This window comes from Muscardinus avellanarius (assembly GCF_963383645.1).
Source record: "Muscardinus avellanarius genome assembly, chromosome: X".
Classification (NCBI taxonomy): domain Eukaryota; kingdom Metazoa; phylum Chordata; class Mammalia; order Rodentia; family Gliridae; genus Muscardinus; species Muscardinus avellanarius.
In genome coordinates, this window is record NC_137792.1 from 24,150,823 (window position 1) to 24,178,169 (window position 27,347).

At 39.8% G+C, this 27,347-nt stretch overlaps 1 protein-coding gene and 1 pseudogene across 2 annotated transcripts in view; both read right to left on the bottom strand.

Annotated features, from left to right (window-relative positions):
* Positions 1-510: 510 nt before the first annotated feature.
* Positions 511-4,853, bottom strand: NR0B1 (nuclear receptor subfamily 0 group B member 1; the record flags this gene model as incomplete). Its single annotated transcript, XM_080718282.1, has 2 exons — positions 511-755; positions 3,656-4,853. 2 exons carry the CDS (start codon positions 4,851-4,853, stop codon positions 511-513), a joined length of 1,443 nt encoding a protein of 480 aa, XP_080574408.1.
* Positions 4,854-16,803: 11,950 nt separating this feature from the next.
* The window catches only part of LOC308278829 (BTB/POZ domain-containing protein KCTD18-like), a 143,311-nt pseudogene continuing 132,767 nt past the window's right edge, over positions 16,804-27,347 (bottom strand). Inside the window, exon 9 of the transcript in view lies at positions 16,804-17,961. The product of the transcript in view is annotated as a BTB/POZ domain-containing protein KCTD18-like (transcript). The remainder of the gene's footprint in view (positions 17,962-27,347) is intronic.

Below are 27,347 nucleotides of genomic sequence, written 5' to 3' on the forward strand. Positions count from 1 at the left end.
TGTAACCCCGCCCTTGGGAGGCGGAGACAGGAGGATCCTGCAGGTTCGAAGAAGCCAGCCGCGCTGGCGTAAGAGACCCTGTTTCTAAATAAAAATATAAAATAGGTCTGGTAGTGTAGCCCCGAGGTAGAAGGGCTTCCAGGAACCCCAGTACCACCAAAAATAAATAAATAAATAAAAAGAAATTTAAAAAAGAAATTTAATTTGAGCCGGTTTGGTGGAGAGAGTGGGGCTAAATTTGTGTATATAGCGTACTAAAATAGTACCCTGCTCTTTCCTTAAAGATGTACAGAGACATGTTACCCGTTAGCAAATGTTTTCCTTCACGGTGAAAAGAGTATGGAACAGAGGATTTTTACATTCTCTGTAACTAAAGTATTTCTTTAATTGAATACAAAAATACTATGGATATAAAAATAACAAAGTTTATTATAGCAACATTTGACAATCTTCTGCCTATAGCTCTCTCCTTTCTTTGAGGTGAACTGCGCCTGTGCGGCCCATGTGTCTTCACAACTTCGCACAGAGCATTTCCAGCATCATATCATCCATGCTCACTGTGCCAATGATGGGCTTGAAGAACAGTTCGGCAATGACATTCGCATCGATGAATCTCAGCATGAAAAGGGCGCTATTCAGTTCTGCAAATCTGGTCTGATACTCCCTGTGTGTCATCCTGATGTGATCACTGAGGATCTGCTGAGCTCCCCGCTTAAGTCCCTCGATGTAATTCACACACTGCAGGCCGGGCAGGTCTGAAGGGAAAAGAAATTTCTTTGTTATAAAAAGCTCATCATATGGAGACCTTTGCTAGCTTTAAAAATATATCTATTTCTGTCTGTTTCCCATTAAACAAGGGCTTAAGCTTTCTGGCTAAAAGGTTTTTCTAAAGCAAGGACAGACCAGTTCTAAGTTTTCAGAAGCAGCATCATGTAATTATTTTTATTTCACATTCATTAGATCTGTACATATACACTTAGGGAATGCTGGCTATAAAATTACAAATAATGATAAGTGCATATATATATATATATATATATATATATATATATATATATATAAATGTTTGGCTATGAATCTCACTATAATGTACAATTGAAATACACCAAAAATTTAAAAAGTAAGTTGACACTGACTTAACCAACAAAGGCACATTTAATGACAGTAGAATATAGTTTAATGAATCACTGATCCAGTTCACTTTCTATGCAAATATGTGCAGTTTGCCTTTTACCTATGAAAGAAAAATCATGTATAACGACAAAAAATTTTGCCAGATGACAAATATTTTGCCATTCTTCCTGAAATTTTCCCACAATTATACTTTGTCCAGCCAATTATGGTAAATTTCACAGCCACAAATGACAACTCACATGTTTCATTTTAATTATTTGCCTGCATGCCCGCCAACATTATTCTAGAGGCCCATAATTTAAAAGCTAATGCTGACCACTTAGCTCACTGTACCATGATTTATGTATCAGAGAAAGTTTTTAAAAATTGTGATTCCAATGAATTCTCCAACAGGCTTTCAGAAAAAATATTAAAATGAGTTTCTGAAAGCATCCTCTTATACTCATTAAGATTCATATTTTACTAGCGAATACAATCATTTTCTTTCCCTTTTCTACAAAACTCAGCAGAAAATATTTTAAAGGCGTTATGCAAATCATTGAGTAGCAGAATCAATGCTCTTTAAACAAAAAGTATGATAGACAAGAGGTAGTACTGTTAACTGGCAAATATCAAATCTGATAAAGAAAATAAGAACAAAATAAAATTCTATCCATATGCCAATTTTGATTACCCCTAGCTACACTTTAGCATCCCTTCCTAGTTAGCGCTCGGTACCCAGGCTTGAGATCCTATTTAATTGCATGTGAATTCCATTATGAAGTTTCTGTGATCTACATCCAGGGTTTGTGAAAACTTTGCTCTGTGAACTCTGTATTTCATCTCTCGGCTGTCACACCACATTCCTCCTCCATACCCCCTTCCCAAAGTAGCTTTAAAAGAATTGCCTTCAAAATCAGGAAAGAGAAAGGGCAGATGGGCTTCAGTTTTCTTATCTTTGATTTGTCACTTATGTTTAAAACCATGTATATAAACTGATATGCCTATTCTCTCTATATACATATATAAGGATAAACAGCAAACAGGCCACACATTTAAGGAAGTGGGGGGGGTGCTTGAGACAAAGCAGACAGGGAAATGGGGACGCTATTGGAATGTAAATTTCTGGAAGCAGAGGCCCACTCACACCTTTGTATCCCAATGAGGGTGAAAAAAACTGCTTTCCAAAAGACCTCAGGAATCACCCATTGTGGAGGCAGATTTGATTTGCAGATCCTGGGCCAGAGATGCTGCATTAGAATCTCTAGGGGAGAATCCTGAAAGAAGGTGAAGCCCCATCCCCAACATACCAGCACTTCCTGAAATGTACCAATTTGAAAAACAGTAATATCAGCTACAGGGGGTCTTAGAGTCATGAGAATGAGCCAAGGCCCCTAGTTCATGAAGCACAGGCCTTATGAATGAATTATTATCCCGCCAAATAGAGCTTAAAATGTGAGGCAGAGAGCAAGGACATAAACAAAGACTCCTATTGCCAGAGAAAAAGGTATAGAAAGAGCATTAGAAAAAATTACTCCAACTCAAGCTGCCTGGAGATATCCTTTCCCATTTGTGATTCTTCTGGAAAAGCACTGTTAAAGATGATTCTCCTGGTAGGACAATCCCAGGACCAGATGCCAGACGTCCTCCTATGATTTGGTTGTACCATGTGGGATAGATTGTCCAATACCCAACAGAAAGCTTGAAAATGTGGTGCAGCTGACATGCCATTGGGCCCAAAATAGAGGGCACCTAGGTGCCGTAACACACCAGTCATTTACTGGGGGAAATTCACCAGGGGTTCAGTCTCTACATTCTGTTAAAGGGGTCAGGAGGAAGGTTAATCAGGTCTCCAAGGTCTCTTCTAGTTCTAAAATACAATTCTCCTGGCTCTCTCTTCCTGCTGTCTTTTCCCTACCCCCTTGCCAATTTGATATTCACAGGGACATGGAGGATGGGAGAGTCCAGTTCACTTAGGACTATACAAATGGTCATTCAGGGGCAGATCCCTAAAATACTAATTCCAGTGTCCTGGCAGTATCCCCATAGGGTCCTTACCACAAACTTCCTTTCTTGTCAGAGTTAGTAGACTTTTGCCAACTAAAAGGTTTTAGTAAATTTCAGAATGGGATTTCAGAAAAAAAGATGTGGCAAGATTGGCAGTGAGCAAAAACTTTTTCTAAAACTCCGCTACTGGATTTAAAGGAAACCCAGAGAAGCCGGAATCGCCAGTGCCCCATGAAAACAAACTTTTTCTGTTGTGACCGAAATATAAAGAGAACGAAGTACAAACCTAAAGAAGAAGAAGAAGAAAAAAAAAAAAACTTTTCTCCTTCCGCTGAGTTTCTGGCAACAGCTCACCCACTAGTGGTGGATCTCCGACCCCCCACCCCCACCCCTACTGAGTCGCGATTCCGCTCCTGTGTTCCACACGCCCTGCTACCACTGCCAACTTGTCAGTGTTTGCGCTCTGGGGTAGGCACTACTCAACATTTTCCTGAGCTGGGAAAAGACAGTGTCTGAGACCAGCCGGCGCCCTTACCAGGGTTAAAGAGCACGGTCCCCTTGAGGTAGGCGAACTCTTTGGTACTGATATCCAGACTCCAGCACTTGGCTAGGAAGCTCTTCATGGCTTGGAGCGCGGCAGCAGAGGGCAGCTGCCCAGCCTTTCGGGGCGGTGCCAAATGTGGCCTTAATGTGGATAGGGGTGGCGGCTGGTGGCGCTCGCACTCCCGGCGCCCTGTGCTGAGGATTCTCTGCAGAGTGACGGGCTCCGGAGTCTCCACGGTCTCGAAGTACAGACGGTCCTGGGCGAGCTCGAGCATGAGTAGGGGCGCCCAGCAACTGCGCACCAACAGTAGCTGCTGATCTAGGGGCAGAATCTGGAAGCAGGGCAAGTACTTAACGAAGTGCAGCGTCCTCAACAGGCCAGTGGAGGCTGCCTCGCAGATCACCTGTGGACTCCTGAGGGCCACGGGCTGCTGCGTGCCACACCAGGTGACCCACCAGGGGGCCTCCGGCTGCGCCTCGGGAGCCGCATGTGTTAAACTTGCGTTCCTGGGCATACTGTAAAGGATGCTGCTCTGCTGCTGCTGCTGCCGCTGCTGCTGCTGCCGCTGCCGCTGCTGCTGGTCTGAACCGTAAAAGTAGTTGCGGTACTGCAACGACGTGGCCCATGCGCTAGGCAGCCCCTCCCGTCCCCTCAGCCTCTCCGCAAAGTCTGAGAGCTCCCACCCGGTGCCTCCAGGCTGTGCCTTGGCAGCTTCCGGAGCCACGTGCGTTTGCTTTGCGCTCATGAGCAAGCTGTATAAGATGCTGCCCTGCCTTGGGTGGTCGTCCCCACAAAAGCAGCAGCGGTACTGGAGCGCCACGGCTCGCCCGCAAGGCGGCCCCTCTCCATCCACGCGGAAGTCGGTCCAGCAAAAGCAGCCGCTGCACGGAGCCCGGGGCTGCGCTTTGGGCGCCTCGAGAGCCGTGTGCGTTTGCTTTGCGCTCGTGAGCATGTTGTAGAGGATGCTGCCCTGTCGCGGGTGGTCGTCACCGCAAAAACAGCAGCGGTACAGGAGCGTCGTGGTCCGCCCACCCAGCGGCCCATTTCTGTCCACCCGGAGGTCGGTGGCGCAAAAGCAGCCCAGGCACGGAGCCTCCCGCAGCGCCTTGGGCGCCGCTTGCTTTTGCTTCGCACTCATAAGCATGTTGTAGAGGATGCCGCCCTGCCACTGGCGGTCCTCACCCGCCATGGCCCCCGGCGTCCGCAGCCCGTTCTGCCCAGTGGCCGCCTCTCGGGACTTATTTATACTGAGCGGGCACGCAAGCGCGTCCGCCTCCTCCGGCGGGGCGAGGGCGCAAAGGGGAGGCGGTGCTGCGCTCCGGAGAGTTTGCCCGTGACCTCGGAGGTTCAAAGGTGGAAATACTGCTTAGAAGCTGGAAATAGAAGATGGGGCGGGGCATGGGAGCTGCTGGATACTTCCCTGCTTCCTTCTTCTCCACTTTCTCCTGCCTTTGGAAAGACAGTAGCAGCAGGGAGTTGGGGCACTGTTCCAACTCTTCCATTGAACCCTCCCCGTTACTGGAAGCTCGGGATGCCTTAAAGATCTATTTCTATGCCCTCTTTGAAAACACTCACTAAAAGATCCTACGTTGTGTGGCGTGTATTTTGCATTTTGATAGGAAGACTCATTTTGTGAAATCTTGAAAAAGAGACCACAGACCAATAGTATGAACATTCTGTAGGAAATGTCCAAACTCAAATGCTAGCCAGGCTAATCTGAATTTTAAGTCCCGGAGCGATTCACATGCACCTTATACATTTGAAAAGCACCGGTCCAAGTATGCTATTATAATTGATTAATTTAATCAGGCTAGAGAAAAATTGGTAAATAAAACAGACTTTAGATGAGGGGAGATACTAGTAGAATAGTGGAAGGTGAATTTGGAAGGAGGTGGGGAGGTGAAAGGGGAGACTTAATGCAGGAAACAGTTATATAATGCTATGTTTGTATGTGAAGTTAGCAGTATGAATTTCAGTGTTATGTATGAGGAGGAGGGACCGAGGTGAGGTCCGGAAGGAAACACATCAAGCGCTCTGTGCGTGTATATTTCTATCACTCTGAATCTCATAATCGTGTAGGATTACAATGCACCCCCCCCCAAATTACACCCACCCACCTTCCTATGTGCTGTATTAGAGAGCTGGATAGCAACCAGGATGTAAAAGTGGCTAAAACTTGGGAATATAATAATCATGAGATGGTTATAGTGAGAATTTGTGATCCTTGTGAAAGTATTACATTGGTGAGTTCATGTTTCAGCTCCCACCCTCCTAAGCTAATAATGATAACTACACACAACAGGAAGCCTGAATCCTTGCCTTCATTTGCCACCCACCTCCTTGCTCTAGTTCTACACAGGCACTGACATCAATAGGTCTCCCCACACTACCATGTTGTTTCTGTGTAACCAGCTGTTTGTTTCATCAACCTGCCACTTAACTTTCATATCAGAACACATGGGTCTTCAAACTCATCCCTAAAATCACAGAAATATGGTAGTTATGTCTTGATTTCAGGACGGAAGATATGGAGCAGGGAAGCAGATTGTTATATACTTGCTGGTATTATAAGGTCCCTGTTTTTTTTTTTTTTAATGTTTTCTTTCTTTTTTTTTTTCAGATTCTTTGGGACCTGGATCTCTGAGCAGAAGAGGAAGACCAAGGCGATCTTCATTTTGCTTAGAACCTAAAATTTAATTCTGCCTGTGAGAGGCCATGTTGCACAGTGGTTAAATCTTTGACACTGGCACAGATTGCCTACATTTTAATTCTGGCCCTGTTTATTTTGTAGCTCTATGGCATTGGGCATTGTATTACTTTCCTTTTGCTTCTGTAAAAAAGTACCACAAGTATATTGGCTTGAGGTAACACAACATAAATTTTATATGTTACAGTTTTTGGAGGTCAGAAATCTGAAATCAGTTCTGGGCTAAAATCAAAGTGACATTTCTTTCTGGAACCTCAAAGAAAGAATCTATTCCCATGCCTTTTCTAGCTTCTGAAAGTTACCTACATTCCTTGTCTCCTCGCCACATCATTTTGACTCCTGCTTTCCTCACCTTCTCTGACTCTTTTAAGGATCTTCGTGATTATATTAGGCCCACCCAGATAATCCAGGATAATATCACTGTCTCAAAATCCTTCACTTAATCACATCTGCAAAGTCCATTTTATTCTATAAGATAACAAATTCACAGATTCTTAAGATTAGGACATGGATATCTTCGGGGGGGCATTATTCAGTCAGTCAGAGGAATGTTAAGATATCTATGTGTTGCTTTCATCATATGTAAAAACTGGACAGTAACATCTGTAAAATAATCCCTACACATGAGTCAATTTGTGTAAAATGTTTAGAGTACTATTTGATACATACTTGGTAATATATAATATGTGTTGGATTATTTTCCCTTTTCTAAGGACAGGGATAGATAATGTGGAATAACTACAGGGTTAGTAGGTTATACTGCACCAGTTACCACCATATTTCTCTCTCTCTCCTGGGGAGTCTCACCTTCACCCTCTACCCTAAACCTTTTGTGATCACATTTCTTGGGCCAGACTCAAAGTACTGAATGGGTCACCTGGTCCACAACAATAATGCATGTTGGCAGTTAGCTCATTATCCTTACCACTATTTGCCATTCCAGTATTCAAGCTACTATTTCGGGCATTGCCATTGCTGCTTAACAGTATTCCTGCTTAATAGATCCACCAACCAGCCTAGTTGAAAACCTCGCCTTACCCAAATCCCTACTTTATAAGTTGCCAGTGCTACTTATGATTTTATTTTCTTTCCAACACCTCCTAATTTATTTAGTGATGTGATGTTTGTTGATTATCTCTCCCAATTAGTATAAAAGTCCCTTGAGCCTGGCATAGTGGTGCACGCCTATAATCCTAGAACTTGGAAGGCTGAGACAGCAGGATCACTTGTTTGAGGTCATCTTGAACAACTTAGCAAGACCTTGTTTCAAAATAAAAAAATAAAATAGGGCCCAGAGTATAACTCAGAGGTAGAACACCCCTGGGTTCAATTTCTGGTACCACAGAAAAAGTTTCTGAGGACAAGGAATCTGTCAGTCTGTATCCAGCAACTAGCACCCATGCTTGGCGCATAGTAGGCACTCAAAAATGTACTTGTTGACCAACTGAAAGAAAAAAGTCTATAGATCCCACACTCAACAAAAAACAAACTTTACCATACAGTTATTGCTGTAGTGACCCTGAAGGGAGGAGAGGTTAGCAGGCCTTGACAGAGTTTTCTGGAAGCCTTTTGGATACTCAGAATGCTACAAGCACTATGGCAACATAACAAGAGGATTAAGTTAACAGTTAAAAGACCTGGCCTTGAATTTGGGCTCTTCCACTCTAAAGATATAAAGTCTGACTTCCACTTTCTCATTTGTGATATGGGGACAAGATTCTATAAACTGATATTAATATTATAACATGTTCTAAATCCTTAAAGGTTGCTTTGTTTTTCTTTCAATGTGAACATTTACAGAAATGTTTGCTGGCTCCTCTACACACTGAAACATAAAGTAACAAGTTTAGGCACATTTACTTTTTAATTTTTTAACATTGGGCAAAGGAGTTAATATTGCACTACCCTTTTCATCAGTAAAAGAATAAAACTATACTATAAGCTAGTTTTAATATGTGCACTTTAGACTTACATCCTTCAAGGGATTTTCTAAAGCTCTTATCAATTATGTTTAAAAAGAAACTATAAACTTAAACTCATTTTGTGACTTTAATCATTCATACGTCACACCGATTTGATAACATTGACTTTGAATTTGAGGCATTGTTTAAAATTGAAACTTAAAATGCAATGCTGAGAAATGAATTTGTAACAAATTGGCTATTGTTCTTTTCTTCTCCAGTAGCAGAGTCTTCTGATTTTCTAGTGTTTTTCTTGAAGCTGTGGTCTGATCTTCTATTTGCAACTCTGAAGGACTTTGTAGGCTCTTTTGGATTGACTGTTTCTAAGGAGAGATTGCCTGCCTGTCCTTCACAAAGTATTCATCCTTGGAAACGTCAGGAGAAAACTGACTTCATCTTTCTACTTTCCATTTTTTCCCCTGAACGAATAGCTTCTGAGAAACAAAATCATCCAAACACACCGGCGCAGACATTTGCACCAAGTAATGCCAACGTGGGCTCTATAGGATTAGCAAAGACATAACCTTCTAGGATAGGCATGGGTCTTCTCGTTTGATATGCCCCATGTTCGCAGACCACAGTGACAGCTAGACAAAAGCACACTCATCAATTGAACCTGTCATGTGCTGAGTGTGTACACATTGTAATTTGGATATTTACACTGACTCATTGTATGGTGACCTTGGCCAGTTGGACACCTGCTTCATAGAATCCATTATCTGTTCCAACTCACAGTGGGAGTGAAGCTGTTTTGCCTGACTGAATGCAACCTTCAACTTCAAAGCAATGCAATTTTCACTAAAGGAGGTAGGAGTAAAGTCCAGGTGGGCCTAAGGCTGGGCAAAATTGTAAAACTGACCTTTGACAGCAAGCTGCTCTTGACCTGGAAAGGCATGATGATTTGAAACATGATATGAATTTTTATTCATATCTTAAAGTAGTTGGAATGCCTTAAATTTCAGTTCCTTCAGCAAACTTTTGACAGAGAGTAGCAATTGTGTTTTCCTATTTTTCAAGGTAAATGTTGGGGAAATACTCATATAGATAAATAGCAGCCAGTAAACCCAGGAGATGTCCTCCCTTTTTTTTTCACTTTCCAAGATTTAGTAGCTTGAAGCTATATTTATGGAAGAATCAATAGGCTTTGGTTGCTGATTTGTGAAACCTCTAAAGAAGATCAAATCATCATTATTTTTTCCCTTCAGATAGAGCTACAAAAAAGGTCATTGGCTACCTGAGCGGTTACATAGATGCTGAGCAGGAATTATGACTCATATTCAACTGTAATCCTGAAATGTCTTCAAATCAACTCTCCAAATCAATCAACCACTCCACTTACAGAAAAACAATTATCAAGTCCAGTCCATTTCATTTACTAAATATACCAATTTTGAATATATACTTGTATCAGAAGATAAGCAAATTGATTAATAAATCCAACTGACTGTCAGGTTTAATAATTGTTGCCCTATTGATATGAATGATCAGTATGACAATCTGTACTCCACTGGTCTACACACTTTTCCCCCTAATGATATGATGGTGCTAATTTTAGTTACAGATCCCCTTTATATTAGGTTCTGGGATGATTATAATATCTCCTCTTAGGAAATGGCTTTCTTTCTTTTCTTTACTTTTCTTTTTTTTTTTTTGCAGTACTGGGAATTGAACCCAAAGGCATTGTACCTCCAAGTTACACCCCCAGACCCTGTGAAATATTGAAGGTTGGATCTTACAAGGCCATACTTTTCTAAATGTAACAGAAAGGCATTGGGAGGCTTTTGAGCAGTGGACACTCACTATTTCACTTATCTTTAGCCATCAGTCTCTATGTAAAGAACCAGCTGTAGACAAAGAAAAGATGGAAGTAGGCGATGAGGAAGGAGGTCACTGGAAGAGTCAAGGTTGGGCAAGATTGTGGCTCTGGTAAGGTGGTGGTGATGGAAAAGTACTGGATCTAAGCTAAAAAAAATAGAGTTGATAAAATTTGTTACTAAATCAATTGGTCTCGCTGGCTTAAGAGACCCTGTTTTCAAATAAAGAAATATAAAATAGGTCTGGGAGTGTAGCCCGGACGTAGAAGGGCTTCCACGAACCCCAGTACCACCAAAAAATTAAAAAAATAAAAAAGCAAAAAATAAATAAATAAATAAAAAACAAAACAAGGTCCTCACTAAGTAGCTGAGACTGGCCGTGAACCTGTGATCCTCCTGTCTCAGCCTCCAAGTATTGGGATTATAACTATGTGCCACCACCCATATCTGGTTGGGAAATGGCTTTCTTTTCCCCTCCAATTTTTCTTAGCAACTTTCTCCTCACAATCATTGTATTCTGCAGTGTTCATTATGGGGCATATTGAAGACATCAGCAGACACCTATTAAAGGAAGCAGTGATGGACATTTTTTCCCAAGTTTATCTTTTAACTTCACTCAGTTTCCTAGCCTTCACTTTTTCCTCCCAACTATAATGATTTCACCAATTTTGTTTGCCCTCCCTTCTGCCAAATCCAAGTATTTACCACTCTGATTTCTACTTTAATATGAGAGTCAATATATTTTCTTTTTACTTCACAAATTTGTTGAATGATGTTATAAATCTTTAAGAAACATTAACAGCACCTCACAAATGTAAGTAAATGGAACTAGATCATAATTTATTTAAGCAGGATCGGACTATGTGAAATGATATATTTCTCAATGAAGTCAAATTTGGGCATTCACATTTTCTGTACATTACAAATTTTCTTGAAATAAGGGATCATTGTGATCGATAATAAGCCATTCAGTCTAGAATTAAATGCATGTAACATTAGTAGCTGCATCAACTTAGTTGCTTTCTCTGATCCACCTGAAGGACAAAAAAACTGCAAGCAGATGCAAAAAATGTGAATATCATTGCCAGAAAGCAAACGTCTGGTGATGATGATTATCTAATTATCATTAGAACTTTTACTCCAAACTAATATTTTTGCCACATTGAGTGTGGCTAGGTTATAAAACGAAGCTGCTTTAGCTTGAGTTCTTGGATGGAAGCATGGTATGAAATAAGAACTGTGTACTTCCTTCAAAGATTATCCCAGGAAGCCATGTTGAGAGTGTCAGAAAAGTAAACTAGAAACTAGTGAGAAAAGGCCAATACTAAGAGGCATTATTCTGGTCACTGCTACGAGAAATAGGCCAATTCCAGCCGGATCTCCAAAGAAACAAAGAGTATGTCTCCCAGAATTCTCCACCCCAACGAGGTGGCACTAGCATTTATCCATTCTTTTCTATCCCCTAAGGTTAAAGGTCATCAGCAAGTTTTCTCTGAGATTCATGCTACTGCACAATGCAGTTAGTATGAAAAAGATTCACTCTTGCCTGATGGGACTTTCCACCTACCTATACTAGGAATAAAAAGTATGGGCAAGAAGATTCAAGGCAGAGACTGAGAGACCCCTGATAAATAAGCCCCTGGTTAGTCACTTGGTGTGAAAGAGTTGGTTAAATGCATGTAACAATAGTAGTGTCATCAATCTAGTTGATATGACAAAAAAAAATCTTCCTCAGAACTACTCTGCTGAGCTTGTTCATCTTGGAAAGCTATGTTACCATTATGTCCTAAGTCGTTCATTTCTTTAGATAAGTAAGGCATGATTAGGAGAAGCAGGCAAAAACATTTATTTCTTCAGCAATGGAGACTTTGTTCTGACTGAACCTTTATTCAACAGTGTTACTAGCTACTCTTTTATAGACAATAAAGAAAAGAAATCATTGCTTACCAGTTGTGTATCTTGTGCACATTTAAATTCTTTGCCTTTATACCCAAATGTATAAGATTTTTTGAATGTGTTAAACAGGATTTAAACAAAATCAGAGCCATGGTTGGATTTAGATACTCAAATCACATTACCAAACCATTATTTTTGTTTGTTTGTGATACTGGGGATTGAACCCAAGGGTTTCTACCTCTGAACTACACCCCTAGCCCTATTTTATTTCTTTTATGAAACAGGGTCTCACTAAATTGGTGAGGCTAATCTCGAATCTGTGGTTCTCCTGTCTCAGCCTCCAAAGTAGTGGGATTCCAAGGGTGCACCATCACGCCTAGCAACCCAAACATGCTTTTTGAAGCCTTCTGACCTATGAGCCTAATGTGAATTTTTCTTGATTCATATCCTTCAACCAACCCAATTGATTTAGTAACAAATTTTATCAACTCTATTTTTTTTAGCTTAGATGCAGTACTTTTCCATCACCACCACCTTACCAGAGCCACAATCTTGCCCAACCTTGACTCTTCCAGTGACCTCCTTCCTCATCGCCTACTTCCATCTTTTCTTTGTCTACAGCTGGTTCTCTACATAGAGACTGATGGCTAAAGATAAGTGAAATAGTGAGTGTCCACTGCTCAAAAGCCTCCCAGTGCCTTTCTGTCACATTTAGAAAAGTATGGCCTTGTAAGATCCAACCTGCAATATTTCACAGGGTCTGGTCCTGCCTTTCTCTACAACTCGATCCCTCACTACTACATGACTTCCTGGAGATTCCTCAAACCAGCAGCCTCACACATCACCTGGATCATTCTTTTTACTTCTGTTAGGTTTCTTCAGAGAGGTCCTCCCTTGCTTCCTTGTCCAAAATAGCACCTTTGCACTCTCTTCTCACTGTTTGGTCTTCTTGGCCCTTATCACTGCACACTTATGTTTATTGCATTATTTTTTTTTTTTGGTGGTACTGGGGTGGAACCTAGGGGCTTTTCTACCACCTCTGGGCTATACTCCCAGAACTATTTTATACTTTATTTGGAAACAGGGTCTCACTAAGTTGCTGAAAGCCTCACTAAGTAGCTGAGGCTGGCTTCGAACCCGTGCGATCCTCCTGTCTCAGCCTCCCAAGCGCAAGGATTACAAGAGTGTGCCACTATTCCTGGACTGAATTATTTATTTATTTTCAACCTCTACCATGGAAAGATCCATTCTATGAGAGTGGAGACTAGGGTATGCAATTGTGTCGCAAGCACTGGGAGCAGTGCCTGGAACATGGAAAGTGATGAATCGTGTAGCCTGGTTATTCTGTGGAAATATTGTATATAACTGCCTTCCTGGAATTTCTTTCCAGTCTCCTCTTGACTGAGTAAATTGTCACATGGACAGTTCCATGATTCCTCACCAGAGCAACTATCTGGAAACCCACTCCTGCTCTTCCTCCATGCCTGCCCTCTCTGCTGAGGGACCCTCCTTCAGAATTCTTTGAGGTACAACATGCCAACATTTTCAAAAGTTTTTACATGGAAAAAGTGTGTTTTTCTTAAATATCTTCTGGATCCTCTTTTCCTCTTCCCTTATTTATCAGTGTAACTATGTCCTGTCCATCTTCAAAATATATTCAAGTCTTTATCCCCTTAGCTTGTTTCTCAAAATTTTAATGTGCTTATCCCATCTGGACAATTTATTTACTCATTTCAATAGGATTCTATGAGAAAAGGTAAATGTATGTGCTCTGCCTGCTTCCTTGAGCCACAAACCACTAGTCATGTTTGATAAATATGAAACTCTTGAGACTGTGTGTGTTTCTGTAGAAATTATACTATCTGGTGACTATTCCAGGGACTTCGCCAAAAGTGCTCTCAAGTCCACAGAGTTCCAGCTGGTAAAATTTGTTTGACAGGATAGTAAAAGGAAACTTCTATGTCCTCCTTAAATCTGGAGTTTTGATGGATGGAAGTGTAAGATACCATTAGGGATCAGACTGGTCCAAGAACTATTCAGCAGCCTTTGAAATAGGCATTCTACTTGTAAGAGAGGACAAATAAAGAAGAAATGAAACTTTTCATAACAATTCTGTTAAAATCTACCCAAAGTAGAAACAATATAAAGAAAATATGGTTTAGTGTTTCTCCTGTATCTCTGTGAGAAGAAAGTAACATGTCTTATCGGTACCCTTTAATTCTGCATGGTAAACAATTTCATACTCAATATCTCCTTTTTAGACAAAAAGGTCATTCTCAGTGGGTTTACTTTATTTGGCCTCTGTTAAAAGTTCCTTTAAAGCCGGGCGTGGTGGCGCACACTTGTAATCCCAGCATTCAGGAGGCTAAGACCTGGAGGATCACGGTTTGCAGACAGCCTCAGCTACTTAATGAGGCCCTCTGCAACTCAGTGAGACCCGGCTTCAAAATAAAGAATAAAAAATAGGGCAGGTGCTGTAGCTCGGAGGTCGAATGCCTCTGGGTTCCATCCCCAGACCCGCAAAAAAAAAAAAAAAAAAAAAAAAATTCCTTTAACATTCTTATTAGGAGTATGCATTGTTTGCTATGTCCACTTTTAAAGTTCTTTGATTAAGAGTCAGCAGAGTATACTCTTTCACATTTCAAGGCCTATTTATTTATTATTTATTGCAGTAATGGGGATGGAAATCAGGGGCATTCTACCGCTGAGCTACACCCCCAGTCCTATTTTCCTTTCTTTCTTTCCTTCCTTCTCTCTCTTTCTCTCTTTCTTTCTCTCTCTCTCTTTCTTTCTTTCTTTCTTTCTTTCTTTCTTTCTTTCTTTCTTTGATACTGGGGGTGGAACCCAGGGGTTTTCTATCTCCGGGCTATATTCCCAGAACTATTTTATACTTTATTTGGAAACAGGGTCTCACTGAGTTGCTGAGAGCCTCACTATGTAGTTGAGGCTGGCTTTGAACCTGTACAATCCTCCTGTCTCAGCCTCCCAAGCGGGGGGAGTACAAGCGTGCGCCACCACACCCACCCGGCTTTATTCTTTATTTTGAAACAGGGTTTCAATTGAGTTGCAAAGGGCCTCACTAAGTAGCTGAGGCTGTCCTCGAACTGTGATCCTCCTGTCTCAGTCTCCCAAATGCTGAGATTACAAGCGTGTGCCATCACATCTGGCTTCAAGGCCAATTTAAAAGGGTAAAATGTATGATGAATTTTATATATTTATTTATTTTTCTGTACTGGGGATGGAATCCAGGGGCATTTTACCTCCAAGATACACCTTCAGCTCTATATTTTGTTCTTTATTTTGAAACAGGGTCTCCCTGAGTTTAAAGGGCCTCACTAAGTAGCTGAGGCTATCCGTGAACTGCAATCCTCCAGTCTCAGCTTCCCAAATGCTAGGATTGCAAGCACGCGCCACTATGCCCGGCTTGATGCTTTGTTTTTATTAAAGCATATTTGGCTTTTCATTAGCACTCAATCAATTACTTATAATGTAAAAGGGATGTGTACTTCAGTAAAATTCTGGAAGTAAGGAGGAAGTAAAGGTCTCTTGATAATCTAAAATTATTGTATTTCATTTAGAATATCTTATGCAGAGAAAGGGAGCTCTTTTTTTTTTTTTGTGGTACTGGGGTGGAACCCAGGGGCTTTCTACCTTCAAACCATACTCCCAGACCTATTTTCTATTTTATTTGGAAACAGGGTCTCACTAAGTTTTTTTTTTTTTTTTTTTTTTTTTTTCGGTGGTACTGGGGTTCCTGGAAGGCTTTCTACCTTCAGGCTATACTCCCAGACCTATTTTATATTTTTGAAACAGGGTCTCTTACGCCAGCACGGCTGGCTTTGAACCTGCACAATCCTCCTGTCTCTGCCTCCCAAGCGCGGGGATTACAAGCGTGCGCCACCACGCCCGGCCTCACTAAGTTTTTGAGAGCCTCACTAAGTAGCTGAGGCTGGCTTTGAACCTGCATGATCCTCCTGTCTCAGCCTCCTTTGCAAAGTACTTTCAAAACTTCACTATTCAAATTCAAATGAAATATTTCAATATTCATTCCAAAGATGTTATATGGTTTTTATCATTGAAATCTTCTTGTGGTATACATAAATAAATCTACTAATGGAAAAGAGTAAGAAAAGCCAACTCAGAGAAAGAAAATGGCTCAGTTCGGTGAGAGTTGAAGTGTCATCTCAAATTATTGTCTCATCTCCTTCGCCATCGTTTCTTTTCATGTTGTCTTTTGAGGCTGACAGCAGCTGTGGGCAGCTCATCTTGGTCTATGCTTCCCCTCAAGCCTCTCCTGGCTGTGCTAGCACAGGTGCTTATATCACCCTCAGCCTCTCCACATTACCAGGCAGGAAGATCAATGCCAGGCCTCACCCCTATCTCTAATTGCAACAAGTAGAGCACGCAAGTGCGAGTCCATAACACAGGAGCAACAAAAGGACTTCTCTAGTGACTACTGTGCTGTAATCTCTTGTCACCTTCCTACCAATGAACCACATAAGTAAAGTTAAAAAATTAAAAACCAGAAAACCAAACTACCTGTAGACAAATAATCTTCTAAAAGTTGGGGAAAAAAAAGTAAATAGAGCAGAGTCCCATCCACTCCAAACCAGCCCTCCTTCATTTTTACTGCACGGAATTCATCTTTCCCATAATAATCCTTAGCACAAACATGTTTCCCCTTCCACAGTATCAAGAAATGGCATCACTTATTAGTGTCAAAGGTGTTGGAAACTCTGAGACAAACAGAAAGTGCCGAGTCTAGCATTGTTGTCCATCAGCCTGGTCTTTCCCGTTTTCAGTCTGCACATCCAAAGTGCTAGAAGCTTCTGAAGGAGGTGACTTGGGTGGGCTGGCCTGCCTCCCTGCTGTGGGGGTGGGCAGGGCGGGCAGCACAGTGGAGTCCTCTTTAGCTTTATTACATGGTAGGGTGTGGACTTCTTGTCAAAGAGCAGCATCTTGGCTAGGGTGTGTGACTCCATTTTCAGCACTTCCTGCCCCATGAGAAGCCTGAGAATGGCCAGATATCCCTGTGCGCACAGGGGACGCAGAGTGCTGAGCTGCCTTTCCACTTTGAGAGCGGTTTGCTGTCACCTGAGAGGTCTGCACAACACTTGCTGGAGACACCCTGACTGAAGCAGAGTTCTTGACCTTAATTTGAATACTTGTGGAGGGGCCCAAAAATCACGCTGGCTTCAGTCCAGCCTTACAGTCGCACCTTCTTCTCCATCATCATTGGGTGTTGCCAGTGGCCTCTTTTTAATTGGAGTCATATGATGCAGGTTTCCAAGCAAAGGCCACTCTTCCAGAGTCCAGCATTCGATCAGCTCATGAGGCATCTGCCACTAGCTAACACCTTTGCCTGCCCATGCATCAAAGGCATCCATCATTTTCTTCAACTCTGCTACTGAATAACAGCTTTAAATGTACTGAACATTATTTCCTGCCTCTCTTAAAAATGTTTTCAGTGGGAATTCTTCCTCCCAGCTGTTTCTCAATAGCATCAGTTCCATCAGTTTTTGTGCCACATATACCAATAATTGTACTCTCACAGCTTGCTCCAGAAGTATTGAGATAGTGAAGAACCCAAACTGTTGGTTTATTGCAAACTAAGCCATACAAATCACAGAAGTCTGTTAAAGCCTTAAAGTATATGTCTCCATTTCATTGGCCAACTGGTCAGACAGGCTGTAAGGATAAGGTGTGCCAAAGCAATCAGCCTCTTCCTGAAGGGCAATACGAATTTGCTCATGTGTGGAAATCTGAACTTTTCCATGAAGATAATCCAAAAGGTATTTAAATAGATGTCCATCAAGGTCAATAACACAAGCCCCCGATTCATCTGTTTTTAGAGGAAAACGACCACTAAACATAGATGCCAACTTGAAGTCCTTAAAACAGCACAATGTTATGATTTTGCTTTTGAAAAGTTTTAGATATTTACTGATTGAGTCAGCCAAAACAAACGGTTCTTAATATTTATTAATTATGTTGCCTTAGCTATTGTTTACTGAATTTTTTACTATTCTGTATCATTACATATGAATATGTTATATATTTTATACATTGAATAAATTTCACTATGCAATAAAAAATAGCGCAATGACTCATGGCAGGCTATGTACATACAGCCACCCAGTGTGTGTGTGTGTGTGTGTGTGTGTGTGTGTGTGTGTGTGTGTATAACACCTCTTCTTCTGCCTCTTGGCCAGCCATCATTCCTTTGGACACCTACAATTTTTCCTCACACTTTCAGAAACTTCAAAATAACGATGGTCCTGGACTTCCTTTGGGCCTCCTGTTGTGCACCCTGGCCCTTCTGCAGTTCTCTTGTTACCTCCCAAGTAGTGGGATTACAGGTATGTGCTACCACACCTGGCTAACATGACATTTTTAGCGATGCTAATCATGTATTATTAATTTTTGTAATCAGCATCTTCTTCACCCCAGGATCTCTATCAGTCAGCTTAGGCGAAGTTATGCTGCATAACAAATACCATCTTAAATACTGGTGGCATACAACAGCAAAGGTGTTATTTGCTTATATCATGGACATGTTGTTTCATGCTATTTCCACTCTAAGATCTAGATTAATAGTGAAATTTTTATCTGGAAAATGATAGGTTTTGTGACAGAGGAAAAGGAAGTAAAATAATCCATGATACTGTGAATTTTATGTTTGTAATTGATATGTGCCACTTCTGTTCATATTTTGTTGGCATATGAAATTGTTACTTCTAATTTTATCAGGGTTATGATATATAATTGTACTACAAAAAATGACACTTGAAGTTCCATGGGAAAGGCTATGTCAATAAGGCAGAAATATGTATGCCTCCTTCTAATAAGAGAAAGCAATGAAAGATACCATCTATCACATGGTCACTCACACTTCAGGAACTTTCCCTTTCCTCACACAGTGAAGTTGCATTTTATACAAACATGCATTGGTTCACTAAAAATATGAAGATGTTCCTAAATTCCTAAAACTGGGCATGGCGGTGCATACCTGTAATCCCAAAACAAAGATAAGTTCAAGGACAGCCTCAGCAACTTAGTGAGACCCTGCTTCAAAATAAAAAATAAAATGAGGCTAGGGTTTTGCTCAGAGGTAGAACACCCCTAGATTCAATCCCTAGTACTATGGAAAAGAAAGAGAAAGCAAATTCCTAAAATAAGCATGAAATTAGAAACAGTGAAATTCTTACTTTTTTCTGCAGTACTAGGGATTGAACCCAGGGATTTGTGCACACTAGGCAAGCACTGAACTACCTACCTGGCCCCTTTTTATTTTAGTTTTTTAATACAGGGTTTCACTAAGTTGATGAGTCTAACTTTGACTTGCAAATCCTTTGCCTCAGCCTCCCAAGTAGCCTGGATTGCAGGCATGCACTACAATGCCTGGCTTCTTATATTTTTCACTCCAAATCATTTCAAAACTATAGGGCCAAGTGAACTAAATAGTCTTTCTTCATTTTGTTCCCCTATGGCAGCACAATCCTAGCTGGCATATGAAAATTTCATCACTACTTGTCAGAACTAGTCTTTATTTTATTTTTATGCTGATATTCTACCTACAAGATACATCTCTGGGCCAATTTAATTTTTATTTTGAAACAGGGTCTCACTAGGTTAGTGAGACTCTCACTACTTGCTGAGGCTGTTCTTGAACCTTCAACCCTCCTGTCTCAGCTTCCCAAATACTTGGATTACAGGTGTGTGCCACCATGCCCAGCTAATGACTAGTCTTCAATTATATGAAGTCTCAGAGAACAAATTTTAAGTTTCACCCACTGATGGCAAAAAAATACATGTTTTAATCCCATCTACCGCCCTTCCAGTATTAAAAATATAATTCACAATTTTTACTCTTATACATACACAAAGCAACTTTTGAGAAACTGAAAAGTGATTAATGTTAACTGGGAAAGAGTGAGAGAGGGAACAAGTGTGGAGAATGGAAAATACCATTGGCATTTAAAGAGATGTTGTGCTAACGCACATACTGCACATATTCTGTGTCTAATTTAAAAGTGGCAGTTTGTATTTACTTAAAAAGAAATCCACTGCTCTTTTCCCCATGTTTATAGACAAACAAAAAATTTTGCAGTAACTATTCTGTGACAAATAATCTGGCAGAGGAGAATTATGAAGTGGGCCATCTTTTTCACATTTCTACCAGTAGACTGAGAATGGCATTCTTTAGCCACATGCTTTTATTTGAGTTGGGTAATTTTTAACATTGATATCATGGTAGCTTGAGGGTTTCTACATGTTGACAATAGCCCCATACACATTTTGAAAGACAGTAAGCCTGACCTGAATAAAGTGGATTTCTGTCTACTAGATTTTTTTTTTTTTGGTGGTATTGGAGGTGGAACCCAGGTGCTTTCTACCTCCGGGCTATACTCCCAGACCTATTTTATATTTTATTTGGAAACAGGGTAACAGGGTGTCACTAAGTTGCTGAGAGCCTCACTAAGTATCTGAGGCTGCCTTTGAACCTATGTGGTCCTCCTGTCTCAGCCTCCCAAGCGTGAGGATTACAAGCATGTACCACCATGCCCAGCTACTGGAATATTCTACTACCAGGGAACTGTTTGAAAGCGTTTAGAATTCTCATTAACTTCTGTGAAAATGTGTCCTTAATAAAGCATTAATACCTTATGTTTAAACACAGCATTCAACAACTTTGCCCTCCTCTTATGGCAATTACTAAATATCTCTTGACCCCTTGCGTAATGTTATTTCATGGAGTGTATTCTTGGGAACACATCCTTTTTCATCTTTAATTTTTTTTTTTTTTTTTGGTGGTACCGGGGTTCCTGGAAACCCTTCTACCTCTGGGCTACACTCCCAGACCTATTTTATACTTTTTTTTAAATTTTGGAAACAGGGTCTCTTAAGCCAGTGCGGCTGGCTTTGAGCCTGTGCGATCCTCCTGTCTCCACCTCCCAAGCATGGGAATTACAAGCGTGCGCCACCACGCCCGGCGCTTCATCTTTAAATTTTTATTTAAAGTTTTTGAATATTTAATTCCTTTCAATCTTCCTCCCACGTGTCTTGTTAAAGCCCCTGTTGAATATGGTTCAGTTCCTTTGTTTATATCAATCACTCAATACAAAAATAATACTATCTTGAACAATGCGGAAGTTCATTTCCATCTCATCTGTACTGAGCCTCAATGGAAATGCCATGACTATTAAAACATCTCCATCTTCACTAAAGTCTCATTGTGGACATCCTTCTATCTTCCTTCACTATTAGCCCACTGCCTCCCAGTCAAGATGACAGCCATCAAATCCGCATTCCAGTGAGCAAGATGAATGACACACTAAGTAGTGCAACGTTTCTTTGAACAGGGTTACAAGAAAGGTAATATGCCACCATTTTCTTTACATATCACTGAACAAGACCTAGTCACACTGACAAGCTTAGCTGAAAGATGACTGGAAGAAGTAATCTTCATTCCACTTAACTATGTGCTCTGGTAAACCCAAGGGTTCTATGACTATAAAAAGGAGAAATGGGTTTTGTAGGAGGCAGACATCTCTGATATAAAATATATTCCAAAATATCAAAATAGGTTATTTTATCCAATATGTGAAATGATATATGCCCCCCTTTTTTTGCAGTAGTGGGGATTGAACCCTGGGGGCATTTTACCTCCAAGCTCAGCCCTATTTTTTATTCTTTATTTTGAAACAGGGTCTCACTAAGTTGCAAAGGACCTCATTAAGTAGCTGAGGCTGGCTGTGAACCTGTGGTCCTTCTGTAGCAGCCTCCCAAATGCTAGGATCACAAGCGTGCACTACCACACCTGGCTTGAAATTACTTTTTCTGAGTCTTGGCTACCCTCTTCTCCCCTGCCACCCATTCCATAGCTTTTACTACAAATGCTCTGACTTTGCTGCAGTTTTGTGATGTATGGCTCCACTAGGGAAGAAATCAAGAGATGATATATAGAAAGAAAAAAATTGTTATAAATAATGAAATATTATTGTTTAGCCATTAAAAGAAGGAAATTCCTGTTGTTTGCAACATAGCTGAACCTGGAAGATATAAGACTAGATTAAGTAAACCAGAAACACGTAGACCAATATTGCATTATCTCACTTATATGTTGAATCTAGAAAAGTCAAACTCATAGAAACTGAGAGAAGAATGATGTTTGTCAAGGGATAGGGGTTGGGGAAATGGAGTTGTTAGTCAAAGGGAATGAAGTTTCAATTATGATATAAAGACGTTCTGGGATCTAATATAGCATTATGTCTATAGTAATATAATCATATATTTGAAATTTTCTAAAAGAGTAGATCTTAAGTGTCCTCACTACCAAAAAGTAGTTGCTATATGAGGGAATGAATGTGTTAATTAACATAAATGTGGAAATCATTTCACAATGTATATGTATATCAAAATGTCACGTTATACACCTTAAATATGTACATTTTTTCCATTATACCTCAAAAAAGATGGAGAGACTCAGCCTAGTGTTTGGTGCACCTGTAATTCCAGTACTCAGAAAGGTGAGACAGAACTATTGCAGGTTCGAGAACAGCCTCAGCAATATAGCGAGGTGACACTAACCTAGCAAGACTCTCTTTCAAAACAAAAAATAAAAAGGGGTAGGGATGTAGCTTGAAGAAAGAATGCCCCTGGGTTCAGGCTCAAGGACAAAAAATAATATGGAGATAAAATCATGAGATTGGAAGTACTTCTTGCTCTACTTTTCTTTGGAGTAGTGTAAGGATTGGTGATAACTAGTATTTAAACTTTTGATAGAAATCATTAGTGAAGTCATTTGAAACCAGAGTTTCTTTTTTGGAAGTTGTTTGATTAAAATTCAAATTCTTGTTATAGGTGTATTCAGATTTCCATTTCTTATTAAGTCAGACTTGATTATTTGTGTGTTTCTAGAATTTTTTTCATTTCTCCTAGGTTATCTATTTTTTACATGGGATTGTTTATAGTACTATCTTATAATTATTTTTATTTCTTCAAGGTTGGTAGTACTGTCTCCACTATTGGAAAGTTAGTCATTTGAGTCTTCTATCTATTATCTTTGATTAGTCTGGCTAAAGGTTCAAAAATTCTGTTGATCTTCCAAATCAACCAATTTGTGGTTTTGTTTACTCTAAGTGACTTGACAATTGATAAAAGGGCGATTCAAAGAGAAAATATTTTTATAGCAGGAGTAGGAAGATTTACAGAGGCCTTTAAAATATGCTTCTGACTTCAGACATGGATAGAACAATCTAAATGTTCACTTCAAACTTTCTCCCTCTCTCTCTCTCTCTCTCTTAGGAAATATGTTGTATGGAAGGGTGTGGTGGTACATGCCTATAATCCCATCACTTTGGAGGCTGAAATATGATGATTACAGGTTCAAGGCCAGCCTCAGAAACTTAGTGAGATTCTTTTTCAAAGTAAAGAAAAGGGTTGGGTGTAGCTCTGAGGTAGAACACCACTGTGTTCAATCCTCAGTACTAAAAATAAAAATAAAAATACTGTGTGATGTAGAAGTAATTTTGGAATTTTTCTATTTTGTAAAATTAAGAAAAAAGTATTTGTAGATAGGAAAATAGATAGGTAAAAGCACAATATGCACAGAATATATATACATCATATTTTACAATAGAAGGGAAATTCTATACTCCTCTATTACATGCTTATGACAAAACAGTGCTAATAATTATATTTGAAGCCTTAATTAGCTCACTATATTTAAAACCATATATCAAGATTTTTTCTCAAATGGTCACGATAGTGCATGCCTGTAATCGCAGCGACTTGGGAGGTTGAGGCAGGAGAATCTCAAGTACAAGGCCAGTCTTGTCAATTTAGCAAGACCCTGTCTCAAAATTACAAAAAAAAGAAAAGGCCTGGGAATGTAGCTCAGTGGTACAGTGCCCCAGCTTACATGCCTAGTACTGAAAAAAATTTTCTTTTTGTAACAGAAATGCATAAGGATTCTGATGGGGATTACTTGCCAATAATATTTCCAAATAACATTTGGTTATTTCCAAATCTTAAATCCATCATTGATGTATTTATCACTAAAGACTACATGAAGGAAAGAAGAAAGGAAAGGAAGAGAATCAAGGACCAAAAGCTTGGAAGAAAAATCTAAGAGCTAAGTTGCACATTTTTTTTTCCTTTTTATGGATTGAACCCAGGGAACTTCTATCTCCAATCTTCGATCCCAGATCTCTTTTTATTTTTTATTTTGAAACAGGTCTTGATAAGTTGCTGAAGTTGGCTTCAGATCTGAAATCCTCCTGTCTTAGCCTACACTCCCAATTACTAGAATTACAGATGTGCATGCACCACAACACTCAATTTACACAAACTTTTTAAATAAATAAAATAAATATTTTTATTCTCCAGTCAAATATGAGAAATATGTTGAGGTATGTTATTGATTTTATTATTCTCCAGTCAACTATGAGAAGTATGTTGAGTATTTGTTATTTGATTTGAATACATGTGAAGCCTAATGAGAAGCCAGGTATGGTGGCGCACACCTGTAATCCTAGTACTTGGGAGGTTAAGACAAGGAGGATTGCAGTTTCCTATCAGCCTAAGCAATGTAACAAGACTCTCAGCAACCTAGAGAGGCCCTGTTTCAAAATAAAAAAATATAAAGGACTGGAGGTGTGGCTCAGAGTTAGAACCCCCTGGGTTCAATTCCCAGTAACACACACAGACACACACACAGACACACACACAGACACACACACACACACACACACACACACTCACACACACAGAGTAAAAAAGCCTAATAAACCAATAATTACCAGAGACAAGCCTGTAATCTGACAGATTAATATTTATTTCCTCAATGAAGTGAAAGAAATATAGCCCAGAGGAGCTGTGGATTGCTGCTCTTACCATGAAGATAGATGGATGCATCTTTTTGAAGGTTTGGGTTCCTGCTGAAGGAGTCCATGGTGGGTTTCAAATCTTAGGGAAGTGGAGAACAATTTTAGACTAGTTAATATTTCTGAGGTGTGATCAGAAGAAGCCATGATTATTAGCTAATGACTGAGCATTATCATAAATCAAAGGCTGTTTGACAATTGCATGCTCCCAATAACAAGTAAGAAAAACAAAGTGTACCTAGGTGCATCATTAGTAAGAAAGCAACAGGCACTCAAATTGAAGAGGGGGTGAGGAGAATGGTTGTCAAGGCTTTTTAAAAGTGCTGCAAATCTTTAGGAGAGTTGGTGTTTCCTGTTCATTTTGCAATTAATATTTGGTGTCTGTCCTCCCAACATGATTCACGACAGAACTGGTGTCTGTCCTTGCAACATGATTCACGGTAGAACTGTTTTATTCTGGTTCAGTTCAAGACATCTGTTTTTCAGTCTCAGACAGGTTTTTACTATTTCAGTGTATATATTCTAGCCGTCTGTTGAGTTTCATACATAATTAAGAACTTGTTTAGATTTAAATGACGTTAAATCTTTAAAAGTACTATTCAGCACAAAAACAAAATGCCAAAGAAATATCAATTATTTGGGTTCTATTTACATCCCCTTTTAAAATTGACTAAGACGTTAAAGTTTCTAGGATTCCCTTGCCTGTCTTGATCATTGTCTCTTAAGGGACATAAAACATTAGGGTTAATCAAGCTTTGCCTCCAGCAGTTATATCATGTATTTTTAAATTATTCACGCTACTAAAGAGGGAGTTCTATGCAAAGAATGGTCATAAATAAATTGGTCCAGGATATCTGAAAACTCCTTGAGGGCCAGGATCTTGTTTTATTCATATTTGTACCCCTCCAAACTTAGCACAAGGCCTTGTATATATGAGTCTCAATAAATATTTGTTGGATTGAACCCTATTTGAAAAAGAACTTTGAGAGCACTATATAAAAGATTGAGTATATTATAGGACGAGAAAGAGAAAAATGTTGATCTTAAGTGCACCTGAAACTGTGTATGTCATTTTAATGATTTCCCAACGGCTAGGGGATAATCAATCTCAAGAGACAAAACCATGCTCTTTACTTCAAAGGGAAAGTGAGTTTCCACATAGATTTAGTGAAATAATACCCTATCCTTTCTTGAATGCCTTCAAATCATGTCTTAGTCATCTCATTTTTCACCTATCCAAAATGCACTGAATATAAAATTGTCTATCAAACTATAGAATGGTCACAATGTTACACATCGTTATCACATAATTAAGTTGTAATAACTATATTAAATCTAAACTCTGCATTTTTATAGAAACATAAACCTTCCTGTCATAGAGGCTTTAAAACAACCAAATTTATTGGTAATGCTAACCTTTGCTTTTATTCCCACCTTGAAAAGCTATTTCTAGCATTTAAAGAACAGGAAAATTTGTATTTGTTTAGTTTAATTTAATTTTCAGTACTGGGGATGGAACCCAGGGGCTTTCTATCTCCAACCTACTCCCCCGGTTCTACTTTTTAGTCTTTATATTTTTTGAAATGAGGTCTCACTGAGTTGTGAAGAGCCTAAGTAGCTGAGTGTCCGTGAACCACGACTCTATCTATGGTCTCCATCTCCCAAATGTTGGGATTACAAGCATGTGCCACCACACCCGGCTTTAGTTTCATTTTAGATACATATACTTTTTTGTATATGCATATGTTTATATTCAAACCTGTTTCTTCCCTAAAAAAAAAGAAAAAAATATTCTCTGGTAAGAAAGAAAGCAAAAAGAAATATTGAAATGTTATCTTTAAGTTATCAAAAGCTTGGTATCAGACAAATGAAACTGTTATGTGAGATTATCATTTTTAATTTTGGATAAATTGCTATAATACTAGATGTCAACCACTAAGCCAAGCATGGGAAGGAGGGATGGGGAGGGAATGGGGTGGGGATCGGGTGGGGGCTGACTGGGCGATGTGTGCATGTATGTCTACAAAAGTTTTTTTGTATCCCACTATGATATATGAATACAGTGCACCAATTAAAAAAAACTGTAGTTAAAAAAAGAAAATAATTTGTGTTTATATTCGCAGTTTGAACAACACATGTATATTATGATTCATATGTGTGTGTATTCATGGTTATAGGATATTCAGACAGTTTTCTAATGGTATGCCCAATAAGAGGAATGTACAAAGAGATATGAGAGTTCAACCTGGAGATCTCTTTGGACTAGGAATGCTGGGCATGATTTGAGGGAGGCTGCATGTGAACTGAGTACTGAAGAAGATGATATGCTTTTAAAAGGCAGAAAGGACTTTCTAAGGAAGAGGATGATGTGAATAATTGATGGAAAAGAGAAAATCCTCTGGGGAATTCAAGTCATCC